The 23930-nt window shown below is 41.2% G+C and overlaps 1 protein-coding gene across 2 annotated transcripts; it reads left to right on the top strand.

Annotated features, from left to right (window-relative positions):
• Nucleotides 1-1240: 1240 nt before the first annotated feature.
• On the top strand, nucleotides 1241-12466 carry pik3ap1 (phosphoinositide-3-kinase adaptor protein 1). Of its 2 annotated transcripts, none has more exons than XM_070841490.1 (17): nucleotides 1241-1388; nucleotides 2264-2689; nucleotides 3468-3718; nucleotides 4043-4187; nucleotides 4279-4421; nucleotides 4824-4956; nucleotides 5162-5358; nucleotides 5464-5638; nucleotides 5722-5784; nucleotides 6136-6390; nucleotides 6502-6558; nucleotides 7521-7714; nucleotides 7802-7874; nucleotides 8057-8227; nucleotides 9800-9870; nucleotides 10522-10622; nucleotides 11980-12466. In XM_070841490.1, exons 1-17 carry the CDS (start codon nucleotides 1358-1360, stop codon nucleotides 12095-12097), a joined length of 2604 nt encoding a protein of 867 aa, XP_070697591.1. In that variant the 5' UTR covers nucleotides 1241-1357; the 3' UTR covers nucleotides 12098-12466. The 2 variants fall into 2 exon arrangements, with proteins under 2 accessions (XP_070697591.1, XP_070697590.1); XM_070841489.1 differs by having other exon boundaries at nucleotides 11944-12466.
• The last annotated feature ends 11464 nt before the right edge of the window (nucleotides 12467-23930 follow it).

Genomic DNA, 23930 nt, shown 5'->3' with positions numbered 1-23930 from the left:
TGATGTGGCATGGGCATGTTGTCTTTGGCTCAGCCTTCCACACCAGCTTCATCTTAAGCTGAAGAGGAGTTGGTGTTTGAAATTGTTTTTTTCCAGTGGAGTTCCTTAAACCAACTCCCCACACTTAGAGATATGCTGTTGTATCTCTCTAACCAAAACAGTGCATTTAAATAATGCATTAGACCCCACGTATGATGGAATATTACTGCTGAAGTTTCGTACCACACTTGTATGGAGGTACCTGGATGCCTCACCTGTCTCCCCCTGTGGTGACTGCCTTCGTCTGGTGGGTGTCTGCATGCTGACCGCTGATGAGTCTGGTGGCAAGTCTATGTGATTGTCTGCTGCCCTCTAGTGGTTGTATCAGTGCAGTGCTACATATTGTTGCAGTCATCTCGCGTCACAGGAGGAGTTATTCTTGAAATCTGGAACTTCAAATACTAAGAAATAGTGACACCACATAAATGATTCATTCACTTGATTGACTCAATCAGTTATTTTCTTGTTAAACTTTTGAAATGCATTGTGTTTGTATGTGCATGTACTTTGTGATGACTTTCAGCCAGTTTGAGCACACAAAAACAACAAAACTGAAAGTAGTACAAGTTTCATCCTTGACATTTCTAAAGCTTAGAAGTACCTTAAGTGACAGTGACCCAGAAACTTTTATTGCCTATAAAAGGATAGATGTATGTATGTAAGTTCAGTATTACATTTTGTACCAGTGCCTCTATGGTACTAGAGTCTTAAGGTAACCTGATCATCGTTTTGCTGTTTTGAGATAAGCATGTTTATTTCTTTTTTGATAAAGTTTCATAGCTTCAGTGTCTGGACAAAACGTACCCTGTTAAAGGAAGTGAAAAAACGGAAGCATGTGACTCATGTAACAGGTGAATTGATGTGTCTGTGTCTATGTTTGTGTGTGGGTGTGCAGTATTTTGAGAACAAAAAGCAAACGCATATCAAAATGATTTCCTATGCAAAAGACTACTTGCTTTGTGTTAATCTGCTCTCTGTGTCAAGGTCTGTGCCTGCGTGCCTTCTTCTTTTCTTAGCTTTAGTTTTTGCTCTGAATAATCAACCATCCACAAATGACTAGTGTGAAATTGCTGACATGTTGCACGACATGACAACACTGTAGTGCGTTCTCTCACTTCTTCAATTGTTTCAGGAAGTGGGGCAGAGCCACCAAAATCAGGAAACTAAGGGTTGGTATTTATACAACTGAGCAAGGGGCAGTAGCTGGTGATAGCTAATGTAGCCTCAGTTTGAAGACGAAAGAACTTAGGAAACCAAAAGGACACATTTGGGATGCTCATTGTGGGCTGATTTTGTACACATTTGAGGCTTTACAACCATGGAAGTACCCATTTCAAGTGTTGAATCAGGTAAATATAACTTATCTTCCATAATTGCCTTTTAAGTCAGGTCCAAGTAGTGGAAATATAACCGAAAGACATATATTTGCATAGAAATAGCACTTAACAGTTTGTCTTTTATTACACAGTGTGGACTATGCTTTTCTAAAGTTTTCTTTTGAAATAGAAAATATTATTTCAATGAACTGTATTTAACTCAACTTTCATTGAAAAAAATTTTCCTTAGCTTATAAAAAAAAAAGAGGAAGCATGCAGCTCAGCCTTCCTGTATGGTTAAATTCATATGTCTGTTACTGTACAGTTTCCCACACGTCTAAATTTGAGTCAGTCATGTTATTGACCCATTAACAAACAGATGGCGAGTGTCTCTGCCCTGTCATCAGCGGGAACTGTGATGGAGGTGAAATAGTCGTGTTGGGTTTCTTTCCCAGTTAGCGTGTACAGAGGTGAACTTGACCTGATTAAACACTGTAATGAGTCAAACAAAATTACTCTGACCAGTGTTGACATAGTGCAATGTTTGCACAACTCCTTGTTGGCTCTGCACTGAAATATCAAACAAATCGGACATTCATCCTCCAACCACAGTCACCTTGACATTTCACGGCCGGACAGCTGGTATGTTGTGGAGCATTTCCCCGACAAATACTACCTGATGCAACATGGAAAACCAACACATAATATGACCAGTGTCATATCATTAGTGTAGTGTTTGAGCTGATTACAAGATTGGGATTCATTTCGTGCGGTTAGGCCGGATCAGCAATGCTTAAGAGCAACTAATAATAAATATTATCCGGTTTTATGCTTTGGTTAAGGCAGATTTGAGACTCAATGCGTGTACTGTACATACTAACCACTCTGTATTATGCTCTGTTTTTCAGCAAAGCCCGAATCACTCTCAGCAAATGAGCTGTTAATTCTGCACACACCTGAGGCGCACGAATGGGGAATATATTTGCAGCAGATCTTGAAATCCTCCCGAAAGTTCCACAAAAAGTCTATATTGCTGTATGCGGTTGGCCCGGATGATCAGCTCCATGGATATAACTTTGAACATTTCCGAAGCTCCAAATGCATTGTGCTGCTCCTCACGGGAGCATTGCTGGACATGCTCTGTGACCCTGAGCTACAGAGAGGGCTCCAGAGACTCCTTTATCCCCCACACAGAGTGGTGGCGCTGCTGTGCGGCATCTCAGAAGACGACATACTGACGGAGACCTTCGAAGACTGGCCGAGCTGGAGAAAACTCTCTGCTGAGGACGAGCCTGCTCTCTACATTTCCACCATTTTGGAGTCCATCACTGACAGTACGCAACTCATCACACTTAATTCCTTTTTGCTGTGCCTTTAAAGACCTCACACATTTGTGGTGTGTTGTTATTACATATTGTATTATTCTTACATGTCTGAAGCTTTTCCCTAAAAGGTTACAACTATTTAAAGTTTGGATAAGATGACATAAATAAAAGGGTCAGTTCACCCAAATTACAAATACACATTTTATGACACCTGTCATGGTATCGTGATAAGTAGATAGTTTCATCTTTATGTGGTAAAGATATCAAACCCTACCTCAGCTGGAATGGAAGTCAATTCAATTTCATGCAGTACATGTTGGTCAAGATTTGAATAAGAAATATTTGAGAAAAAAAAAACCTCATGAGCATTTTGCCTTTTGAGAAACAATGTCCTGAATAAGGTAAAATAAATGATGATTGCAATAAAAAGCTGGTTAATCCACAGAACTGGCAGTTTTCACTTGGACTGATTTTTGCTGAAGAAACAGCCACTGTGGAAAAAATGTTCAAGCAGTTCAAATGTTGAGAGCAAGACAAATGAAATTCCATTTACATTTATTATGCTAGTGTGGTGGCAGATGTTTCAGAGGTGGATACCTCAAACTTCAGCCTATTAAAAACAAAACTGTCTGCAGAGGTAAGCAAGAAAATGCATGTACGAAAAGGGAGCTTTCGGCTCCTGCTGAATAATTGGAGGCTCATGAAACTACCTTTAAACTATGTAGAATATTTTGACCAAAGAGGTCCTGGATTTCTGATAATAATGTCTGTGTTTTTTCATTCAAAGGCAGACGAGTGGAAAGTGAATATGTGCGCGAAGCTGCGGCTGCAGCAGCGGCAGAGTTGCACATCACAGCGGTCTCTTCAACTGAAAATCCCACTGCTGATGAAACAGAGGAGGTGGTGTCAGAAGAGCAAAAAGAAACTGTCCTGAAGGATGAAGAACCAGTGAGCACGGGGGATTCAACGAGCAAGGAAATTAGGGCTTCCACACACCCCACCTGTATCACCGTCCAACCAAACAGAGTCCTGTGCAGGGTAAGGCTGAAGTAATTACATATTAAGAACATCAAAGACAAAATTAGTATGCATCAGTGCTGCTTCCAAAGCGATACTACATGTAACGAGTGTGTGATTTAATATTAGTTCCCACTTTTTCTTCATTGACTTGAGTGAGAGAGATGATTACGTGCAGCCATATACAGTATAGCAATTACATCTTATTATTGCTGTTGATTGAAATGTAGTGGAATCTATTGAATACTTTATCCCAATACATGTTTTCTAGATATGAACTAGTAATGTCCTAGCTGAAAATAATTACTTAGAAGCTATATTAATTCTGTTTTTCCCTTTTTAAAGGAACGGGAGACACTTTTTATCATTTTCACGCACAAAGTAGATGATCAGTCCGTGCTGGAGGTGGAGTTTTCATCTGAAAATGTAGCAGCAAAAAGGGTCCCAGGCACTCTGGAGAACGAATGCACTATAAGTGTTACTGCACCTGGCAAGTATCTCCAGGAGGTCATGTGACCATAAGTTGTTGTTTTTTTCAGGGATGATGGTAAGATGTTGAAATGTATTTATTTTTTGTCCAGATATGCCTGCTGGAGTGGTATCGCTCACCCTGTACACTGACCAATCCTGTGTCAGCTTGAGGCCTGTCACTTATTATACCTATATGGGAGAAGTCAGTCGGTATCTCGAAACTGCTACTGATCCTGTTAACTTCATCTGTCAGGTGAGCAGTGATGGAAGAAGTATTTTGATCTCTGTAGTAAACCACATAAGTCCTGCACTGAACGTGTTACTTAAGTAAAAGTGTGGAAGTATAATGTACGAATGAAAAGAAATGTACCTGAAGTATTAAAAGTAAAAGTACTCAATACAGAAGCGTAAAGTGAGTAGTAACTAAAGCTGTCAGATAAATGTATGTACTGTAATGGAGTTAAAAGTACTATACTTCCCTCTGAGATGTAGTAGAGTAGGAGTAGAAAGTGGCCTCAAATTTGTACTTTAGTTCTTGAGTAAATATACTTAGTTACATGTGACCACTGCAGATGAGACATTATTTCATATAGTAAACAGTGTTTTGCTCAGTTAAATAACTCTATGGTATTAATAGCTAATTTTGCATTTTCAGGCCTTCAACTTGACATCCAGTGCAACAGAATCACTGGACAACCTGCTAACTGACTCGCTAAAATCCAGTATGCCCGCAACTGGTCTTCAGATGTTTGGAATCAGACAGATTGAAGAAGACAATATGGCTTCCTGTGAGTACAGAGCTCTGATTTCTTGTTCTTGTTCAGTTGCGAGTGCTGATTTATGTGGGTCAGTTTTCCCACACCTGTAGATATTTGCTCCACGTCCTCAATGCCAGTTTAGTCTATCAGGATGAAACCCCTGAGAGCAAGAGCTTTAAAGGAGTCAGTATGCAGTCAGATGAATGGTTGTATCTGAATGCTTCTTGTCCTTCAGATCAGCGTAATGAGGAACTTCCCACGTTGCTCCACTTTGCTGCTAAGTATGGCCTTAAGAAGCTGACCACCATTCTCCTTCAGTGTCCTGGGGCTCTGCAGGCCTACAGCGTGATGAACAAGCATGGAGACTACCCAAACACACTGGCAGAGAAGAGTGGCTTCACTGACCTCAGACAGTTCATGGATGATTTTTTTGTAAGTCCAGTGATGAAATCTGTTTCCTCTTTATATATAGTATGCAACAATGTGTTGGATATGTACATGTGAAAGTTAGGTTCTTTTGTGTTCCAACAAATCTAGGACACAGCAGACCTGCTCAAGACACACTTTGAGGGCTCCGTCAAAACAGAGGAGAGGGCACAGGTGTATGAGATGATGACTGCCTCAGAAGATATCATGATGAAGTTCTCAGGTTGCTCAGAGGAAATATATGAGTCAATGCTGGGGATTGATCCTGAATGTGCCGAGGACCTATGTAAGATTAATAAGATTTCATTAATTGGTCTTAACAATGATGAACAACATAAAACTGGTGCTTAAACTGTTTTTGTTTTTCAGATGAAGTTATGAATGCAGTAGATGAGAACCCTGAGGAAGCTATGCTTAGGAAGTTCTTCCAAGGTATACATTTGAATAACTTTCAGCCTTAAATAGCATGTTCATGTTCAAGTTTACTGTCATATACTTTCTTAATAATGCAAACATCTACAGTAATGTCATTCTGAGACTCAGAGCCAACGTTACATAGTGATAAGTGATTCAAAGTATTTAATAGTGATTATAAAAGTCTAAAATGAAAAGTAGCAGAGCTGAATAAATACCATAAAAATATTGTCAAATAATAATTATAGTTATAGCTTGTTTTCAGGAATGTAATACCAAGAGGTAAGACAGAACAGGTATGCGATTCAAACACACAGTGCAATGTAACGCACTAATATATAGTACAGTGTGTTACGTTGTTTCCATCAGCAAAACCACATGCCTCTGTAAACAAGGACGAGAACGAGCACCTTCAAAGTAAGGAGGAGGAAAAAGATGACCGTGATGCTTTAGTTCAAACTGAAGAAGAGGAGAATCCATATGACCTCTGCCCAGAAGATATCTACTACACCGTGGATGCAAACAGTACGCAGAACGCAGGAATCCTTAACCGTCCACCAGCCCCCATGCCCAGACCTGAGCCCGAGTTCGAGCCTGAAAAGCGTATGGCCTACATCTCTAGAGGTACTGAACTGTCTCTTTCTCTTTTCCCAAATGTCCTCTCTACATTCCTGCCTATCACATTTCATTAAACAGCTCTCCAGGCAAAAACAGCTAACCCAGTGTTTTTGACAGTATTTTCAGATAAAGGTACGTCCCAGAGTGGAACGATGGAGGCGGGATGTCCTGCAGGTAAAGCCCAGTTTAAATGGTTGGAAGTAGCACTGAGGATCTTCGTCTGTTTTGTGATTATTAACATTTAAGTTTTATTAGACCAATATAAAACTTGATAATCTCATTTGATGTGGTCAGTCCCTGTATGGAAGGATCCAAACTTCACATTATTGATTTTGTAAAATACTCAAAAGGTGAATGGAACAAGCCTAACACCTCATTACATTGAAAGTTGTTCTTCACAAAAGGTTGAGTTGATTCCCCAATGTTAGATTGTCCGTTGATTCAGTACTTCAGTGTACTTGTTCAAAAATAACCCATGAGCACAATATTTAAATCTTCACTCTATCTGGTCACCCATGCGTGACTATTGCAAGGCATTCTGGTATTAATGCTGTGAAACGCAGTGCTCCCCAAGACACCAAGAAATCGGTAACCACAGCTGCCGGCTGTCTCTGTGTTTACAGCTATTTGTGTGCTGGGGGATTTTGAAGCTTGCCTCCAGAGTACAGCATGTACTGCTGTACTCTGACAAAATACGCATGGCTGACTGAGACCTAAAAGTAAAAATAGTTTTATCTTCTGCAGATTTCTTTGTGGCTAAAATAAAGATGTAGGTGTAAAAAAATAATTTAATCATATACATTTTGTTTTAATTAGTAATGAGGCATCATCCTGCTCTTTTGCCTCTTATGCCGTGTGAACATTGGTTTACCTCAGTCTGTGTTACACACCAAGGAAACCAACAGTCTCAACATTTTGCTCAGAAAACAGCACTGAGACCATTTTGCCGATGTCTACAGTATTAAACGCTTTAACAGAAGTCATCAGCGTTTTTAACTGCATGCGGCCTTATTCGCATCACTACCCCATTAAAAAAAACAAAAAAAAACATTTTAATGTTTTCCCTGGACATGACATTATGCGAAGTGGAACATTTCACCATGTTTGATAGCTCGTCTGTTTTTATTGAATGACAGCTCCAGTTGAGCCTGCCCCCCCCTCTCCCGTGTACGACCCCTATGCTGGGATGAAGACACCTGGACAGAGACAGCTCATATCTCTGCAGGAGAGGGTGAAAGTGGGAGAAATTACTGTGGATGAGGCCGTCCAAGAGTTCAAAGCCTGGCAGTTCGACCACGAGCGGAGGGCCAACTCCATACGCTATCAGCAGGTCCGTCGACTGCACCAACTGTTTGGGCTGTCAGGTGCTGATTAGTGGTCAAGGACTGGATCTAACGTGTGTCTGTGTTTTCTTTAGGAAAATCTGAAGAAATTACGAGACAGCATCACCAGGCGTCACAAAGATAGACAGAAGACAGGAAAGGAACTGGGTAGAGAAAAAATATATTTATTGTATTATGTATTTGGAGTAAAACGGAGCTGTAACACATATCTCTGCTCTGGAGGTGTATCTTGCTGTTATGAAATGATTAATCTATGTGCAGCACCGTGGAAGATCACATCCTGTTGCTCTAATAAATGCTAATATTTGATGTGGTCTCCACCCTCTTAGATTACGAGATCAGCGCTCCGCTGCAGAGGAACTTGTACTGGGGCTCCAATATGACATTAGAGTGCTCCGTGTACGAGGCGACACCGAGAATGGTGGGGCCCCCCCCACCTTCTGCAGGCCAGGTGATCCATAGAGGCAGCTGGAAGACAGGTAGCACGTCCAGCACATCCAGTGAGTCCTAATACTTTTTTTTGTTTGTTTGTTTGTTTGTTTGTTCAGCTCAGTGATTAGAAGTGTAACTAAACAAGGAGAAGCGAAGCAGAAGCTCTCAGCTCCTAGATGCAGGAGCAGAAATGCATTCTCACACAGGGGCGCTCGGAGGCAGCGGTGATATTGGAAGCACCAACATCAGCTGCTGTTAAAACTTTTCATGAAAAAGCTTTAATTTTCCTCTTTTTTCCATTTAACAGCTGGGTGCAGCTTGGGTAGTAGGAGGTAAAAAATGCTTGAAGTTAAATCCAGTGGAATAATCCAAAACTAGATTAAGTAGTGCACAGAGTGGATTTGACTCAAGAATGTTTTTTTTTTTTTTTCATACAGCAACAAGAGGGATGTTTGTATGCTTGTGTCCTTTACGCCAGTGATTCCCAACCTTTTTCATGAGACAAACCGCAGCCCACAGCCCTATCAGATGAACCCATGATCCCCCTCACTGACACCACCCTTCATTTTCCAATGTTCATTTGTATATAATAAACTGCATAGTAACCATTAATGGTACAGAAGTGAATATTGATACAGCGGAACTGTCGATGTAAAGTTTGCATTCACACATAAACCACCTGTAGTGGCAGATTCCGGCTGTTTCTGGCTGCCAGACGCCACCTTTGCATAAAGGAAATGGTAAAAGTCATGATTATTGTAGCATCTCATTACCTGCTACATTTTTAGAACTTTGGTTAACGGTCTAACAAGGCCAAACAAGCCATAGTCTGTCATGTATCTACAAGCAAATTAAGGTTTAGTGCAGACTGAGAGCTTTGCCCTTCCCTCTTTTCTTGTGGCCCATCATTACCATTATCACTGATTTGATAGTGCTCTCCCTCAATACTGGAGCCTTGATTTATGCACTGTCTGTGACCTGTACCTGAATGGGGCTGTTGTTCGGCTGCAAAAACATGGATTTTCTTAGAAACAGCATCTCGAAATTCTTGCTAATCAGAAACTACCCCCACACAAACAGTTCTTAAAGGCATCACCCTCTGCTGTGACAGTGGCCTCTTTCTACGACGTATTCCAAACTGTAAACACATGCAAATTAGATCAAACACATACAGTGGAGCTCTCTGTGTTTAAATTTGCTTTTGCGCCGTTCATTTGCTTTTGCGACTTTAATTTCTCAGATTAAAGTCATCCATAAATTCATTCTGAACTCATTCTCATTCTAAACTTATTCTGATGAAATTTGCTCAACAGGTTGCACAACAAGATGTCCTGAGAATTCTTTCACATTTTAAGTTTGAACATTGATGTGTTGACAAGAATTAGCTGACAGCTTCATGGTTCTCACATTTAGTTGAGAATTCACATCTTTCTCTCTTTAATCTCACTCTCACCTCTTCCTGCAGGCGTGTTGTACAACTGTAACATGTTTATTGTGAGACTTGAAAAGTTATTTCTATCCACATTTGGTGAAGCGGTCTTACGACATCTTTCACCACAAGCACTAACCTCAGAGTAGCTTGAAATCACGTGTTTTCTTTCCGCATTAACCCAGTTTTTTTTTGGTTTTTTTTGTATCAGGTACTGAGAGCAACAGACTCAGCACTCACAGCACCTTTAGCTATAGCAGCGGGACAGAGCCTGACTTGGAGGTGAGCCACAAGTGAACCTTCACTTTCTCTTGCAGTGATGCACATGTCAGACCATGGCATGGCAAACATGTGCATCAGAGAGGAAGACAAAAACTGTGTTGTTCACTTTTATTCACTGGCTACTTCACTTCTTCACTTCCTAAAATCCTTGCAAGTATAGATCTACTCAAAATTAAACACTTAAATAGAATTAGATTGTTAAAAGACTCAAATTCAACAAAAACATCTTTTTTTTCTTATGAAATCTTTGAATGTTAGCAGACAGCTGCTCAATCGTTTCTCAGAAATCACCCGTCAAAGTGTGATCACAACTGTGATGTTTTTTTGGCAGGTTTTATGTTTGACACTCTTACTGAAACCTTCTCATATCATGAGGGTATTTTATCTGTTGAAGGACAGAACTGCAACTAACAACCAACTGCAACTGACTCTTTTCTTTATTAATTAGAAACTGCTTGTTATGTCCGACCCAAAGTCTAATACCCAAAGATTTTCAGTTTTCACACAAGCCCAAGAAATGCAGTAAATTCTTCATTAACTAATCATTTCAGCTGTAAAGGTAGAGCAGAGTGCAAGTTGGATTTGTAAAAGTGTTTTATTTTCAAATGTTTTCTGTCGTGTACATTTGATTTTTGTTTTTTTTCTTTAAAGGAGACAATAGAAAATCTCCCTCCTCCGCCACGACCTCAGCGACCGTCTGACACAGCAGCTCACATTTCTGCACCCAGGATTCCTCCACGGATCCCAGAAAGGTCAGTTTAATGACCAGTGATCCAGTTTACAGATGTTACAATGCAGAAAAATACAGTAATGAACAATATGATATAATACTGTTGTATATAAACCAAGGCGAGGTTATTGCAATGTAGCAATGCATAATAGTAATTATAGTAACAGAAGTGTAGCTATCATTAGTGTGTGAATGTGTGACAAACCGAAACAAACCAAGAAACCAATAAAGACTCTGTAGACACCAATGAGAGAGACAATAAAAGACAAAGAGGAAATGTTCACCCACCAATGATTCACAGCTGTGCATTAAAGAGGAAGCCAAAGTAATAAAGTGATGAAGGCAGTGATGGTCATGCTGTGTAAACTTATAATTATCTACCATACGTAGAGGTGAGAGAGTGAATACTGAGAACATTGTAACTCTGCTGTCTGATGATTCTCAGTGATAGGGCTGTTATCTCTTAAAAAGGTCATGTGGGTAACAGCACAGCGTGTACTGCAGCACATCAGGTATTAACTAGCTGCCGTTCATTTTTATTATATAACGTTCTTTATGGGGCATGTTTCTTTCATGTAAATGTTGCTGTTTGTGCCGGAAGAATCAAAGTTTCTTTAAAGTGACTGTTTGGATTTTTTGAAGTGGGATTGTATGAGGTGCTTGTTCATAGTCCCTGTTTGGAGAAACAGGCAGGAGTCCTGGCAGACACGCCGAGTGCACTGCTGCAGACAGGGGCAGCAGAAACACGTACTTTGGCCACCTAAAAAAAATCAACATCACCTCTTTATCTTACATCAAACAGAAGCTGCTCTCTCTCTCCTCAGAGCTGCCAGACCCCTTTGAAAAAAAACAGTAATTTTACCTCACAGAACACAGGTCTTTACAATTTTACAGGGTTTTCTCTTCTGTAGCTGTTATGTCATCGAAAAATGTCACTGTTACTCCACATAACTAAATAAAGCCGTAGATAAATCCCAAAATGCTGTATAATAACATAAAACAGCTGAAGTCCTGCTAAAGCTAACAAGTTTAATCACCATCAGAGCTTTTGACTTTAGTGGAATTAAAGAGATTTGTTGTGATTAAACTACATTTTCCCACCTAATGACGCATGTAAATGTATTAAATTAAATTCTCTCGCCTAATCTATTACTGACCTCCATCATCCACTTCACTAGCAAAGCAAGCTAAATACAACATTAATTTTTATAAGCATAATAAAACTGGAAAGACAGAAACAAATCAGATATAAATAAATGAATAAATATGTAATACTGTATATAATATATGTGTTTGTTGCTCATGCTGCCGTTTACTCTTATTTTCATATTTGTCTGCATCAGAGCCGATGATCTTACAGTGCAGGCTGTGTCTCGCAGGGTGCCAGAGAAGATGCAGCATGAGCGTTACATATCCTGCCCGACCCGAGCACTTCCTCAAATACCCACTCAGAGGCACACAGACTCAGCACCTCCCATACCTCGGCGCCTGCGGTGATCGGCACGTCCTCTTCTGCTGCACTTAGTCTCTGAGGTGATTATGTGGGTTATTTTGATGTAGGGTGGATGGAGGAGCCGGACAGGCAGACAGACAGACAGACAGCGAGTCCTTCTGTAAATAACCATCAGATTAATATGATGAATCCACGCAGAGAGACAGTGTTTTTTAATGTTATTTGTTCTATGTTTTTTCATTCATTTTATGTATCAGTGAGCCTAACAGAGCAATTCAATTCCCATAATATTTAATTGTGTGTGTGTGTGTGTGTGTGTGTGTGTGTGTGTGTGTGTGTGTGTGTGTGTGTGTGTGGATGAGTGTTACATTCAGTGCACATAATGTGTTTTTATTGTAAAAAATCTGTAATAACTCATAACATTCAAGCATTTTACTGTGATAATTAAAGTATTCGAACAGAACTTGCTGTAGGTTTGGAGTGTTTTAGTTCTTTATGTTACTGGTTTTACATGTAATATGTTGAAACGGGGAAAAAAGGGAAATAATTTGTTTTAATTTGGAATTTTAGTTCTGATATTTAACCACTGTTGATGGTGCGGTTTCCTGTAAAGTTACCGCAGCCAGTGACATTAATGCTGTTCAGTTCACCAGAGACATATATATGATATATTAGTGCTTAGTTGTGAGTTGTCTGTGACGATATATTTCACGTACTTTACCTCATATGATATCACCGTGACATTTGTATCTTATATATGTATTTTTGTTATTTGGATAATTCATGCATCAACATGAATTAACAATCAACAACAATGAAATACAAAAATCTGTTCCTTTTATACATTTCAACGTTTCCTAATGTTTCCTTATTTTAATTGGCTCCTTTGCCAAAAAAAAAATAAATCGATTACAGGCATTGATTTATTTTTTGTGCAGTATGAGCTTTGGTCGCTTGGTGGTGCTCCACATCCTCTCAGAGTTGGGCTCGACTGACATTTTATCCACATTTGTGAAAACTTTTCCCAATTTCATTTGGTCTCATTAGGCATGCAGAGGTTTAATCAAATTGCAAATGACTTCACTGTTATGAATATAAATGAACTCAGTACAGCAAAGACATGAATAAAGTGTGAGAGAGTGCAGCCAGCTGGGACTTCTGGTCAAACCTTTCAAAGTAAAATCCTTACTGATAAACACACAGTATCAAAGTGGAGAAAATGAGTGCATTACAACAATAACATGCTTGTTTAGTTTATTCTATCATTTGCTGTATAGATTTGTGGCTTGATATCATACAAAGGTTTTTCTGCATTAAAAGTGTTTCATGGTGAATATGTGGAAAAAATGCATTGCACAAAGTTATTTCAATCTATATTCTATATAACAGTGTTTCAGCCAGTGAGAATATACTCAAGTTGTTTTATTTTTGTATGAATAAGCTGACTATGCAATGACTGGCAGTCAGAAAGAACCAAGATCCAAGGCACTCTGATGGTGATTGTCCTTTATTATCCTTTATTAAATCATAGATAAACCAATGTGTTTGTAGATTAGTTTTGTAGAGTCTGTCTCTTGTCTCTTGTCTCTTGTCTCTGGAAGGGACCACATAGAAGACCTTACCACATGCACATCCTCTGTGTTTGTTTGTATTCCTGTGTGCTTCCTGTGGCCTTTGTCTCAGACAATATGGTCTGCGCCTCAAAATGACAGATAGCATGACTCTAAAAAACCCTGGTTGTTCGACTGATTTCATGTTCAGATCTGACAAAAGGAATGAATGAAACAAACTTAGCCTGCAGCACTTTGACAGTTATCCTCTAGCTGCTGGTCACAGTGGAGCATTTAGCAGAATAATAACAGTATAAAGGATGGAAAAGGAAAGTGAATTTCCTTTAGACATCAAACTACAGTTGAAAATTTATTTATTCACCATTGCTTTTAACTGTCACTCTTCCTTTGTTTTATTCTAATCTTTTACATATTTTATTGTTCTTTGTCTTCTTTTGTTTTTGTTTTTTTTCTATCTTTCACACATTGTTCTTAGTATACCTGTTTATACCTGTATACCTGTTGTTTGGTATGTGCTAGTTTTATTGTGCAGTATTTGCACTTGTTTTAATCTACCCTTCACCACCTTATCATCATCATCATCCTCATCATCGTCACCATCATCACCATCATCATCATTGTTACATGATCATGCTCCATGTTTCCTGTGTGTTTGAATGTCGCTAATTGTTAACGCATATATGAATATGCCTGACTCGGGGCTTTTATTGTGAAGGGGCGGCGGCCCGGCCCCCGGCCCCCGGTGCTCGATGCTCGGTGAGCCGGTGCTGACGCAGCTGAGGCCGGTGAGTGTGAAGCGCTGACAGGACGCGGGTGGAGAGCAGCGGTCGGCGCACGGAGCTCAGTGAAGTGTGTCTGCAGCAGCGAGCTCAACACTGGATCACCAGCACACAGAGGTAAGAGCGCTCCTGCTCCAGCCCTGCTGCTTTATTGTTAGTCCATCATGTCACCTTTTCAGTTTTTCTTTTTTTTTTTTTTTTTTGCACCATAACTGACTTTGTGTTATAATGGTTTGCTGCAGAACCAGCATCTCTCACTCAATGCGTTTGACTCACTGGGTGTGAATTCTGCAGAGTTTCTCAAACACGCCTTTGTGAGTCAGTCACTTTGGATGTTGCATCCCAGCAGAGAGGCGCTCAGGCTGTGGGACAGTTACTGCAGCAAACAGAGATCCATACAGGGGAGATGCGACCCGCCATGGGTGCCGCACTCTGAGGCTCAAAGCCCAGGAGGAGAAAACCCAAACACTCGGGTCTGGGAATGAAACGCCTCCTGACTTTACACCACGCTGAATGCTGCCTGGTGCCATTTAGATAAAGACCAATTAATCTTTTCTTGTGTGGTTGTTTCTTTAAGTTGGCAGGCAGCAGTGAGGCTTACTAGCGGTTGTCATTGGCAGACTAAGGGCTACTCCACATGCATGCAATCAGGCTGTGACATCAGGACCATGCATTTAATGAATGCATATTATGCGGCATGGAGGCGTTGGGATAGTTTATTGACTAGTGTTTCACTTCAGACCCTTTGCCAGGTTTGATTAGATGAGTTTGAAGGTGAAAAAAGGAAGTGAATACACTATAGCAGGTGTTTAGCCCAGGAGGTGCATTTAACTGCTGCATTCCTAGGTAGTAATTGTACAGGTTGTTATTTTAGAGGAATATTTTAGCACCGTTTCATATTCTGCACTTGTTCATCCAGTGACATCCTTGTGTGTGAGCTGACGGACTGAGCAGCTGTGTTGTGTAACTGCACTGTAGTAATAGTGTGAGTGTTTCTGCAGTTATTGACACAGTGGATCTGAATGTTAAACTCCATGTTCCAGTCAGACAAACAGGTCTGCCTGAGGCCTCGCCATGAACAACATGCCAATGCAACAGATAATTCAGTATATACTCACCTCTTGTTTTACATTTTTTGGTAGAACAAAGCACAGCCAGAATAGGCTTTTTCACATTTCCCAAAGTATTAGAGAGGAATAAAACGGGAATAGTGGATTAGAACAGTACAGAAGAGCACCGATCATTGTGCTAATTTTGAGCTTAAAAACAAAGCTTAAAAAACTGGCAATAAAAAAAAAAGTTCCAGGGTTTTATTTCCTGAAATAGAAAAAGAAAATAAATCATCTCCCTCATTGCAAAGTTAGTTGCTCCATTATCAATGAGCTGTTTCATTTCCTCCTGCAGATTTGTCCGTCTCTGCTTTGTGTTTTCATTCATAATTTTGCTCCAGTAACGATTTCTTTTTCACTCCAAGGGATCACGAGAGTAACACGACGCTAAACAAGCTCGATAAAATATTAACCCCAACACAAATAATTAATCAAACTGCTTCGAGGACACGGGCAAAGCAGTCAGACGGATTTTCTCCAAAGTGTGTGTGTTGTTATGTGGACAGCGCACTCTCCTCTGCTTGTCTTATCACATGTTCGCACTGGACACATCAAATACAAGATACTGTATCTGGACAAGTGTTTACCCAGAAAGAGCAACACCTCCGTTAGCTTCCTGCGGGACGTTCTGAGGAGTTGTAGATGTTTACACAGCGAAGGTTTTAGGTGTGCGTGCGTAAATGGAAGAGAAACATCAGTCATATGTTTGGTAGCCAGCGGCTCAGCTGTGAGCCATTTGTTCAGTCAGTCACTCAAAGAGCAAACTCTCATGACCTTTTGTACATGTTGTGCGATTAAAGTCAACTGTGAACTGCAGAAGTTTTGTTGGGATGAAGACGATTCAGCATATGCGGGTATCCAGTTTGTAGCGGTACGATTTATCTTTTACAGTATCAACTCTTGAGATGGCTAAAAATCAGACTGTAATCTGGAGCTTTTCTTTCTGTTGTTCTCATAATAAGATTTTGGGATGCAGAGCGCTGCTGTACTAAAGTTTATTCAAACAGAATGTGAATGAACACGAACATGTAGTTCTTGCTTTTTCAGAGGCACAATAAATCAAGTCAAAGCGCTGCCTTTCAGTCCCTCGAGCTTGACAAACAGAAATGATAACCTGCGAGGTGAGGATGGGACCTGTTGGTTTGAGCCCGGCACTGATGTTAATATTTTACGAGGCTCGTTCAGAGTCACGTTGCACGGAGCCCCTAGATTTGACACGAGCAACCCCTCGGAAACATGAATCCCAAAACTGAATTTCAAAGATTTGCCAAAGCCAGCTCATTTTTCCAACGTGATCTCCACTTGGTTTGGACACAGAATCCCTGAAACTATGAACTGTTTACAGTCTTTCTATTTGAATTAAACTATCACATAGGGTATGACGGTGGCAAGAGTCTTTTACTTCTTGCTTTGACACAGAAGATATTTCCTTTGTAGTGTAGGCCTGCTGAGCCCATGGGTTCAGAACGAGTGTAAACTAATGGTTAGCATTATTTCGGGATACTCAGCTGGCTTTGTGTCATTACAGTGTGGGCAGCATATGTAAATAAACAATGTTTGACTTTCCTCCGTGTCGCCTGCAGCCACAGCTCCCCGCTCGTATGTACTCCCTCCAGGGCTGTTTGTTGACTGAATGACTGACTTAACAGGAAAATAACTGTAATTATTTTATTGTGTATCGAGTAGTATCAGCTACTAGAGTCAGTAAATGGTGGACAATGGGCCGCATGGTGAGTGGGGAGCTGTGGCTGCAGGCGACTCAGAAGAAAGCCAGACATTGTTCGCATGCACACAAGGGAGTTGAAAATTTGCAAAATTTCCCTTTACTTGCAGTTGCGAATGTCATTAAACTGGACAATAGCAAAAGTAATTGGATTTCTCTCTGTCAAGGTATATTTCTTATACCCAGCCTTAGTTATTAGTCACATCTGATGCATGCTGACTGCTTAGTGAAGCTGGATGCCAGCATGGCATGGACAAAAGCCTGCGTAGTGACAGTATTTGTAGAAAACAGCCTTGTCTTTACTGTGAATAACGGATGGCTGTGGATCAGGCCGGATGTTTCAGCCAGACTCCAGGTTTCTGTTTTCACTCCATTAATGTTACAACAGGTCGCTTAGCAACCACACATCCCTCCTCCCTCCCCCCCAGTCGGCTCTCTCCACCTGCTGCCATTGGCTGAAGTGGACAGTGAAGTGAATTGTTATGTTTTGGTTTTTCAAGGTCCGCAACACAAAGAAGCCCCCCCCCCCCCCCCCCTCCGATCATGGATGCATGTAAACAAGGCAGTGAAAAGACAATTTATGCTTCAGTGAGGGATTTAAGCAGCACTCCTCTCCACCAGCACCGCACCTCCACCCTTCTCTGTCAGCAACCGATGGAAAACAACAGCGTCACAGCAGTTGTTGGCAGATATTTTAATAAGAGCCAGCATGTGTCCTTACTCATCATCCTCCAGCACGGACCACACCAGAATTATCAAGTGACAGTGATGCATGGCAGGTTTATAAATCACCCAGGACAAAATATAATAAACAATAATGAAAATCTGATATATGCGCTGCCACCTTTGAAGCTAGGCTCTTATTGACGGAGCTGCCTGCTGTGTTTGTGTCTGGGTGTGACGGGACGAGTCAGACTGGGCAGGCATTCCTGAAATAGACAGATGATGGGGACCCGCTGGAGTCCTGCTGCACGCTCATTTCACACGAGGATACCTTCATAGCACTTAAAATTGCTGGATTATCACATCGCTGTTTATATTCACGTTTAGCCGCCATATCCTATGACTCAATTATCAAGTAGTCCTGTCACATAGGCGCTCGGAGAGTTATATTAGGGAACGCGCTCACAGCTTCCAATCCACGACGGAGTCAAAACATCCAGCAGAGATGAGGAAACACTTTCAGCACTCTCTCAGACAATGATTTGAATTGTCATCGCAGCTCACCTAATGTGCAGTACGTCCTATTATCTAAGCCAGGAGGAATCTATAGAGCACAGCTGAGCTTGTTATCTAGTGATAACACTAAATGAACAGCATGTGTGTCTCTTACTCATCTTCCCAAATTAAATGCTAGTGTATTATTTCTAGGAATTTATCATTACATTGTGGTTGTTGAGGATTTCTTTCCCAATTATGTCATATCCCAGTTATGATTATCTCCTTATTTGCTTATAAGCTTTTCTTCTTTAGAGTTTTTCACATTGCCCCTACAAAAGTAAACTCCTTAAAGCCCCTAAAGACACACAGCAGGGCTACTTGAATATTCAGTTCAATGTTTATCCTCACTCCGGGGCCTGTGATCCAAGCTCTCTCACTCTTGGAGTGTAGCCGGGAGCCCGTGCTGTGAAGATGTATCACCCTGGATGAACTGTCGGCTCACTGACATTCTTATTACACTGGCTCTAAAAGCCTAGCAGGCACGTTATAAGCAGGCTGGCTCCCTAACACAGCATCTGTAACAGGCGGTTTGGTCCATGTGGCCAACTGCAGTCCTCCCCAGGACCTTCACACGTGCCAACCAAGTGTTCTCTGTCCGGGGGATCTGGCCATGGTCACGTCCAGTAACTGTCAGGGCTTCTCATGGACACACTGGCAGGCTGCGAGCCTCTCCAAGCTCAGAGGGACACATTTGTCATTGGCTGGTGTGATGGGTGCTTTTGTTGTTTGCCTAGAAAAAGGGATGTTTTATCTCCAAAGGACACAAATGTCCTCAGAATGAGTCCTTGGATATGAGTGCGATGCCGTAGGATCAGTAGGAACTCATTAAGTCTGTATGTTACTGTGATATTTCATTAGGTTTAAAGAATTCAGGCATGGACGCATTGCTCATATAGACTCAGCTTAAGCGTCGTCCATCATCAACACAAATGCATAACCTGCTCTGAGCTTCTATCATGACCACAGTGTGTAAGTTACATACATTTCCTTTTATGCTGCAGTTGTTTGACATGAACTTCAAATAGCTGGTGGAGGAATGTGTAGAATCCCAGGCTGCCGTCCAGCGTGGAAGCTGTTTATGGAAGAGAGTTGGGAGGGTGGAGGGGTAGGTGGGGGTCTCCTCTCAATTAGGGGGATAAGCTGCTGCTCCGGAGCGGCCCTTTCGAGCCATGTTTGGAGCTATTCGGTGGGATCCACGCACAGAGCTGGATAGCTTCTCTCCTCTCTGCCATTTGTTGACAAAGCAGAAGTCAGAGCGGTGTTACGTAACAGCCCTTTCTCTCCGTCCATAGTACAGCTGAGCGTGTGATGAGAGCTCTTTTGTGTTAACACAGCTCACTTTTAAGGCGGCCTCTGATGGCGACACAGAGACCCCCCTGCGTGAAATACATCATAGTTCAACTTGGTACCACCCTGCCTTTGTTTAGATTTCACAGGGGGGGGCTGACTCAGATAAAGTGATTGTTGCTGCCAATAGAGAATTCTCTGGTCCACTGGATATGAAATATTGAATGTAATAAAGCAATTCAGGGAAAGATCTATTTTCATAAAACATGTGTGTTTACCAGGGTTAGACCAATTCACTGGATATCATCATTTCATCCAGTTTGATTCTCCCTGATCACAGCTACATAAAAGCAGCCGTGCTTTCAATGTTTAATTCATAACTGTATTGTTTCCGGTAAATTAATTCTTCAAATTAAGTGACAACCTTTACACCTCCCCATGCTATTCCTAAAGCTGTGGCCAGTCACACAGCTTTAGTCAGGGCTTCGTTTAAGACAAAAATCTGTGGGAAAAAAAATCATATTTATATGATTTCTATAATTTCTTGGAATGTAGCTGAATAGATTTGCAGATAAAGGCACTAATAAAGGCTTTGGTGGAGTTAATGCTAAAACGAAGCTTTCACTAAAATATTAAGCCTTAACTTTAAGGAACGACACTTATTTGCGTTCTTTTCTGGAACAGACAGACGGTTAGTGTAGCTTAACACAGACTGGAAACGGGGGAAACAGCTAACTTTGTCCTGTCTGAAGTTGTTTGTTCGTTCTGTACAAAAACCAAAGTAGGAAAGCCAAGCTAGCTGTTTCCCCCTGCTTCCAGTCTTTATGCTAAGCTAAGCTAATCACCTCCAGGCTCCAGCTGTGTGAGTGATGTTGATCCTCGTCAAAGCAAATAAACATATTTCCAGAATGTTGAGCTGGTTGATCTCATAATTAAAGCAACACAGTGAAACATTTACTGTTTATTCACTTTATTATTTACTTTATTTCATTTTTCTTTGTTTAATTTCATTGTCTTTGGGATAAAAAAAAAAGCCAATTTGAAGTTGTCACTTGTGGTTGTGCGTGTCTTTTAGTTTGAGCATACAATTAATGAACCACTTTCAAAATGTTGATAGAGTAAATAGAAATGTAAATATATACAGTATATGTCAAACTACAGTGTCTATATACACATCAATGTCCCCACTATCCTACAATTCTTATCACTTTTTAAAGATTTTGGTACCATAGGCTTAATCACACATTACCGCACAGTCAGTAATAGCAGTCACTGACCATATTTCATGATGACTGAAGTACTAAGACCGTTTGGACGGCTGAGTCATCCAGTAGCGAATTCCAGCCGTCCCCTGACGGTCTGTCTGTCTCTCATCTACTGGCCCAGCAGGAGCATTTCGAGAGGGTAAGAGGATTTTATATGGTGGTCTGCACAGTTGTTGAGTGGGTGCCACATTCCCAGGTGGCATGTGGTGACAGTTCCATCTGAGCACGCCTGTTGTCAAAAACAAACAGACCCCCAGCATAGTGAAGGTCAAGGTCAAAGCTGGGACCGTCCCGCCCAGACGAGACCCTCAAAGCTCAGCCAGAAGTCTCTGGATGCTTCAGAGGGAGCTGATGTACTGTACGAGGACCAAGGCCTCGTGCACAACATCAAGAAGGTAATGTGCCTCCCTGTGTCTTGATGCTTTGGGATGATCATAGCCTTTTGTGAGTTGCTTGTTTTGGAAAGGTATTTTAGTGACTCCCTAGAGCATTCAGCTGGACTTTGATGTATCTGTGTGTGTGTGTGTGTGTGTGTGTGTGTGTGTGTGTTTGAGCATGACGTGGAACTGAGAGCTGCAAATGGGATGAATCGTCTTGCCTTTGCTGCACATTCCTGCTTTTAGGTAATAGTGCAGGTTTGAGCTGAGATGGTGTTTCCTTGGCTGTGATTTCCTGGTATGAATTTGGTATGTCACTTTTAGTGCATGAGTAACACCTGCACTGTCAGAACTGGTTTGTACAAAGTCTCTCAGGTCCTGTGAATTTGGACGTCTCAAGAGACTATCAGAGCACATCTGAGCTCAGTGGGACCAGCTGTGACGGTTTATGTGCACTTCCTCATTTTAAGGAAACCACTAGAATATTGTTTGGTCCTAGTCCTAGACTGTTATAACACTGCTGGTCTAATCTAGCAACGTCAGATTAATACGCGGCAGCTCACCAAGAAACCCTGGTAGAGAATGTGAACTTAAAGCTTAAGAAATGAAACACTTTTTAACCGTCGAGCTCCCCACTTTAACTTCATATCCATTTGCTTTTGCCTTAGAGATCAGCCAAAGACATCTAATTGCTAGATTATAAGAAGTGACTGTGTATTTATCTTAATTGCAGTTTTATAGAGGTTTGGCAGATAAAGTCTCATCTTATTTTCCTGTTTGTCTTGGCCCAGTCACTGCTGGCCATCCCAGCGCTCCAGCAGTGGTCTCCTCTTTTTCACAGGCTGGATTGATGGCGTTCTTTGCCCGGTTCAGCTCTGAAGCATCTCTTCCTAAAAAGGCCAGGGGTGGTTTCTGCTCTCGTGTGTTTATACAGCGAACTGAGCGCTGCAAGATGTCATCTTCCCATTATCTATCATACATGAGAGGCTCAAAAAAACTCCCACATCTCTCTTTATATTGCATATTCACCATGCTGGGGTTCATCTGAGGATACAGCGGAAGTACAGTTGAGATCAGTGTAAGCACTCCTCAAAAGAATGTCTGTTAATGGTTTTAGAAATGAGATCATGGATGCTTTTCCTCTCAGGGATGCAGGGGGGCCAGGAAGCAAGCTGATTTTATTAAAGAGAGGGGAAATAAATACTCAGAGTTTCTGATGCTCGGGGACAGCTCAGCTCCAAGGCTGTTTTAAAAGGTTTTTTTTTTTTCTTTGTGTCCCGATGGGACTTGTTTGGAATGGCTCCCATTTTCCCTCATCCATTTAGGCCTATTTGTGGAGGTTTTCAGCTGGAACACGAGTCCCCTGCCTGTTCTGCAGGTTGGCTTATTTACCATCATGTGTAAACATAGTGAACACACATCCCACACAAACTCAGAGTGGAACAAGCGAAGGTGTAACTTTAAAAGCAGCTTGAAATTTACATGATAGAACTAATTCTAGATGAATTTTACTGCTCATGCTTTTTCCATGACCATTATTCGTAGCTCGGAAATGAAAATGCAGTTTGTGTGCTCCTGCGGGTGTATGTTTGCGCTTGAGTGACTGAACGCCTTTGTGTGTGTGTGTGTGTGTGTGTGATTGCGTCTCGACTCAATCAGCCCTTTTCTTGGCCTTTTAAAATGGGGACGTCTCCTAAATCAGTCGTGCTGGCTGAGCACAACAGGAGGCCCAGCGGAGCTATGGGAAGTGTTTCGCAGCTACTTTTCTGGTGGCCTTGGTGTTGCTTCTGTATGCTCCACTGATGCAGCTCAGATTAACATATGTTTGTCCTCTCTCACACCCTCCCTCCCTGTCCTTAAAGGGGAACGCAGATACAATTTTGAATTCATATCAAGGGTCCAAAAATGAAAGGAAGCAGCAAAGTCAGACTTGAGATGAAAATGTCAAGCTCTCAATGTATCACAGGTCAACCGCACCTACAGAATTGTTATTAGCTGTATATCATCCACAGTAAACAGCTGTTGATATCACTGTTTTGGCTTTATAATGAAAGATATGAGGACAGAATACCACATGAGTAACAGTGATATTAGGACACAGTCAGCAGATTGTTCTGGCATCTGATCTGTGCTGTTGTTTGTTTGACTTTTTATAGCAGAACTAATAAAACTTGCTTTTTTATGTTAGATTTTGCCATATGAAACACTAGAGGTCACTGCTTTTTAAAGCAATAGCTTTCCTATTAATGATTCAGTTGAAGGCATGTCTGTGTCATTAAATACCAGTAAAATATGGAGTCTTGTGTGTTCTTAAAAGACTTAACAGAGATGGATTGAAGTTCACCACCTTCCTGTCTGTATTCATTGTATCTCCTTTCAGTGTGTAACCCAACCAGAGGAGTACTACCACCATTTCATTAGCTGTATGTGGTCCCCACTTACAGCTATTGGTTGCAGTGACTCCATTATCTCTACAGTAGAAGCTGCAGCCAAGCCAGCCCTTTCAAGAAATGTGTAATATTGCTTCAGTGCTTGCAGTCTCCCA

Source organism: Pempheris klunzingeri, chromosome 12 (assembly GCF_042242105.1).
Source record: "Pempheris klunzingeri isolate RE-2024b chromosome 12, fPemKlu1.hap1, whole genome shotgun sequence".
Lineage (NCBI taxonomy): Eukaryota > Metazoa > Chordata > Actinopteri > Acropomatiformes > Pempheridae > Pempheris > Pempheris klunzingeri.
Note: the sequence above shows the minus strand (reverse complement) of the source record. Positions and strands in the feature narration are given on the sequence as shown.